Genomic DNA, 3,622 nt, shown 5'->3' with positions numbered 1-3,622 from the left:
AGAGTCGAATTAATTGAAGTACATTCAATTGTTTAGGTCTAGGCTATAACATGAAAAACAAAATAATAGCGGTGAACAAATTTTGCTGAGCCAGAAATTCACGTGCGGCTATATGATGTTTTTTTTTTTATTATTATTATTTTTTTTTATCTTCTGCACCATTAATGCATTATTAACACAGCAAACCGTCGGAAGATAACAAAACAAAAATAAATCAAATCAAATAATTTTTTGGTTGAAACTTTTAGAATCGCAAATAAATAAATCTACTTTCCAGCAACATTCTAATTATAGAATGCAGTTACTAAAAACGTCTCCCTCTTTCCAAAAACACGGGGTCTATTCAAACAGAGGTAGCGCACTTTCCGACTGTGCCATTGAAGCAAAGGTAGAAATTCCGTGATTGTGTCTCTCATTTGATTGTGGTTTTCTGATGCTGGTTGAGGCGCGTCTCTTTGCTCGGCATCACTCGAGAGTTTCCGATACTCAATTTCCGGAATATGCTCCATAAATGGACGAAGGGGTGTAGATGTTTACCGGATAAACCCATTTATGGCGTGATAATGAACCGGAATTCCTGATTGAGAATGATGCGTTGTATCAAAACGTTAGTTTTCCCCTCCTCTTTGGCTTTAATATATTTTAACAAACGCGTGCCTTTATTTTTTGTTATTGTTATCTACAAATATTTTCATATAACAAGCAATATAACGTTGCTCTTTTTTCCTCCCAGCACATTGGTTTTTATGCATGAGCGGCTGTACAGAAAGGATTCTCCATTGACAAGTGTTACCTCGACGCGTCACAAGGTCTGTAACCAATCAGATCGCGCAGCGCTACTTCTCTTTTGCCATCCAGTCCTTAAATGGTCAGTGACGTAACGGCACATTGATAGGCTCGCCATAAATACATACTACCACTAGCAGCTCCACAAGGATCTGTCATTCAACAACACAGAGCCGTCAGTGGCATCATAGTGAACGCTAAACTCACTGACAGCTATCCACATGTAACGTACGTTTTGAGCGAGCGTTCGCACTGCCACAAAACATTTAGTGAACATCTGAACGAGTGCTTCTTAGGACTTCACGATGACAGCTAAAACTTTGGAGAAAGCCCCTGTAACTCTTGGTGGCTTCGTGCACCCTCTTTCCGAAAGCATCTACTCAGTGGACGAGATTGCCACATCACTGCCAGCCTCTGTGGCTATATTTCCAAACGGTGATTTAGGAGGACATTACGAGCAGATCAACTCGGGAGGTAAGAATGCTGCGCGCTTCCATCCTCACGTGCTCTGTGTTTATACACCGCTCGCAGCCGAGGGTTTTCAGTGGGAATGAAAAAGTGTGGCTACCTTGCAGAAAAACCAAACCTGCTTGAACTGTAAACGCATTTAAAGTGAAACCAAAGTTCTTTGACTACTTCAGAAAAGAAGTTGCCTAGTGTTGATGTTATAACTACCGATGGTTTTACAGTGGCCAGCTTGCGTAAAAGCTACGCGCGCTGCATCCAATAGTTGCATGACCCATAAGACAGCCTTCTTTCATGTGTACCTAAACCTTGCTTTTATGTGTATTTTTGCAGATGGCTTGATTAGCGGGGATATGAGCACTGAGAAGCGCTCCCTCGACTTGACCTATTCCAGCAGCTTCGCGCAACCAGCTGGCCCTCGCAACCAAACTTTCACCTATATGGGAAAGTTTTCCATCGACTCCCAGTACCCAGGAAACTGGAACCCTGAGGGCGTGATCAACATCGTGAGCGCGGGGATCCTGGGCATGACCCAGCCATCCTCAGCATCCTCGTCACCTGCCTCCTCAGTCTCCCCCAGCCACTTCTCCAGCACCCTCAGCTGCACCATGGCGCAGAACCATGCGGACATGGAGCACATCTACTCGCCCCCACCGCCCTACTCTGGATGCGGGGAGGTGTACCAAGACCCATCCGCGTTCTTCTCCACTTCCACCTGCCCGATCTCCTATCCTCCGCCATCCTACTCCTCCCCAAAGCCAAGCACGGACTCCGGGCTGTTCCCCATCATCCCGGACTACGCCGGCTTTTTCCAGCCGCCGTGCCAGAGGGACATGCAGTCGATGCCCGACCGCAAACCGTTCTCGTGCCCGCTGGACTCGTTCAGAGTCCCGCCTCCGTTGACCCCCCTGAACACTATCAGGAACTTCACGCTGGGGGGACCGGTGCCTGACGGGCCCCGGCTACCCACAGCCTACAGCCCGCAGAATTTACCCCTCAGGCCCATCCTGCGCCCGAGGAAATACCCCAACAGACCCAGCAAGACCCCCGTGCACGAGCGGCCCTACCCCTGCCCGGCGGAGGGCTGCGACAGGCGCTTCTCCCGGTCCGACGAGCTCACCAGACACATCCGCATCCACACCGGCCACAAACCCTTCCAGTGTCGGATATGCATGAGGAACTTTAGTCGCAGCGACCACCTGACGACCCACATCCGCACGCACACCGGCGAGAAACCGTTCGCCTGCGACTTTTGCGGGAGAAAGTTCGCGCGGAGCGACGAAAGAAAGAGACACACCAAAATCCACCTGAGACAGAAGGAGAGGAAATCATCCTCGTCGTCCTCCGGAGTGTCCAGCTCGGAGCGCGGCGTCGCCACGGGCATCTGCTCGTCCAGTTCAAGCCAGTAGACTTTCAGCTGGACCGTGCTATATCCAACACTATGTAGGCAATATGATGACAATAATAATGCACCATTCGTGATATATTAAAACCGGGTGGGCTGATAAAAAGTGAAATCAAACCACAGTGCCAAATGGTATATGGACACAATATGGCGCGCACTTTGAAAGGTGGTGCGATATGTTCGTTTTCGTTTTGCCTCAGTCGCATGCTGACTGACCAAACGCACTTTGTTTGAATATTCTAGGCCGATTAATTTAATTAAAAATAACCTTAGATAGCACGTGGGAGACTTGGGTGTTAGATAAAAGGTGGAAAGTGGAGTTGTTACGTTTAACAAAGTTAATTTAAACAGACTAAACTTTCAAATGTGTCACTATTTTCTCCCATCGTCGTGCCTTTCGTCCGTTCATCTTGTACATACACCCGGAGGCTTGAATTCAACTGTACATAATCCTTTAATATGAAAGTTTTTGAAGATATATTTTTGTACAAACCGTTTCGTGTCAAAAGTGTTGCATTTGTGCTTAAAACAAGGATTGTGTATATATAGCTGAACTCATTGCGACTTGACGTTCGTTCTGTGGGTTGTTCCGATTGATATAAATGTATTTGTTATGAAGTGACTAACGCAGGTCAATAATGTCCTACTTTGTCAACATGAAAATAATAAACAACACATGGATTGTTAACTTCTGTTGTTTAACTGATTTTCATTATAAAAAAGGTGTAAAAGGAAAAAGTGAAGTAGACTTACAGGGACATTCCCGTTTGGGCATCACTGAGCTTTGACTCTTGATCTGTTAAGGGCCAGCACCCACACACTGTGTTGTTTACAAATACACAAAGGGTGCGAATATTCACAGTCTGTAATGTTCAATATAGGGCAAAACGTTTTGGGGGGAAAATCATGAATAATCAAAGAAGGGTAAGTGTAAAGGGAACAATTATTAAAACTTTCAGGTGAACA

The 3,622-nt window shown here is 46.1% G+C and overlaps 1 protein-coding gene across 1 annotated transcript; it reads left to right on the top strand.

Moving 5' to 3' along the window:
- Nucleotides 1-950: 950 nt before the first annotated feature.
- On the top strand, nucleotides 951-3,327 carry egr2b (early growth response 2b). The gene is made up of 2 exons (XM_016440817.1): nucleotides 951-1,260; nucleotides 1,585-3,327. Exons 1-2 carry the CDS (start codon nucleotides 1,092-1,094, stop codon nucleotides 2,658-2,660), a joined length of 1,245 nt encoding a protein of 414 aa, XP_016296303.1. The 5' UTR covers nucleotides 951-1,091; the 3' UTR covers nucleotides 2,661-3,327.
- The last annotated feature ends 295 nt before the right edge of the window (nucleotides 3,328-3,622 follow it).

Source organism: Sinocyclocheilus anshuiensis, unplaced genomic scaffold, assembly GCF_001515605.1.
Source record: "Sinocyclocheilus anshuiensis isolate Anshui unplaced genomic scaffold, SAMN03320099.WGS_v1.1 scaffold454, whole genome shotgun sequence".
Classification (NCBI taxonomy): domain Eukaryota; kingdom Metazoa; phylum Chordata; class Actinopteri; order Cypriniformes; family Cyprinidae; genus Sinocyclocheilus; species Sinocyclocheilus anshuiensis.
Note: the sequence above shows the minus strand (reverse complement) of the source record. Positions and strands in the feature narration are given on the sequence as shown.

What these genes read in the sequence shown, in the direction of transcription:
- egr2b (XM_016440817.1), top strand. Translation starts at nt 1,092, where the DNA reads ATGACAGCTAAAACTTTGGAGAAAGCCCCTGTAACTCTTGGTGGCTTC. An exon ending in CGAGCAGATCAACTCGGGAG is followed by an intron (nt 1,261 to 1,584) that starts GTAAGAATGCTG and finishes GTATTTTTGCAG; the next exon opens with ATGGCTTGATTAGCGGGGAT.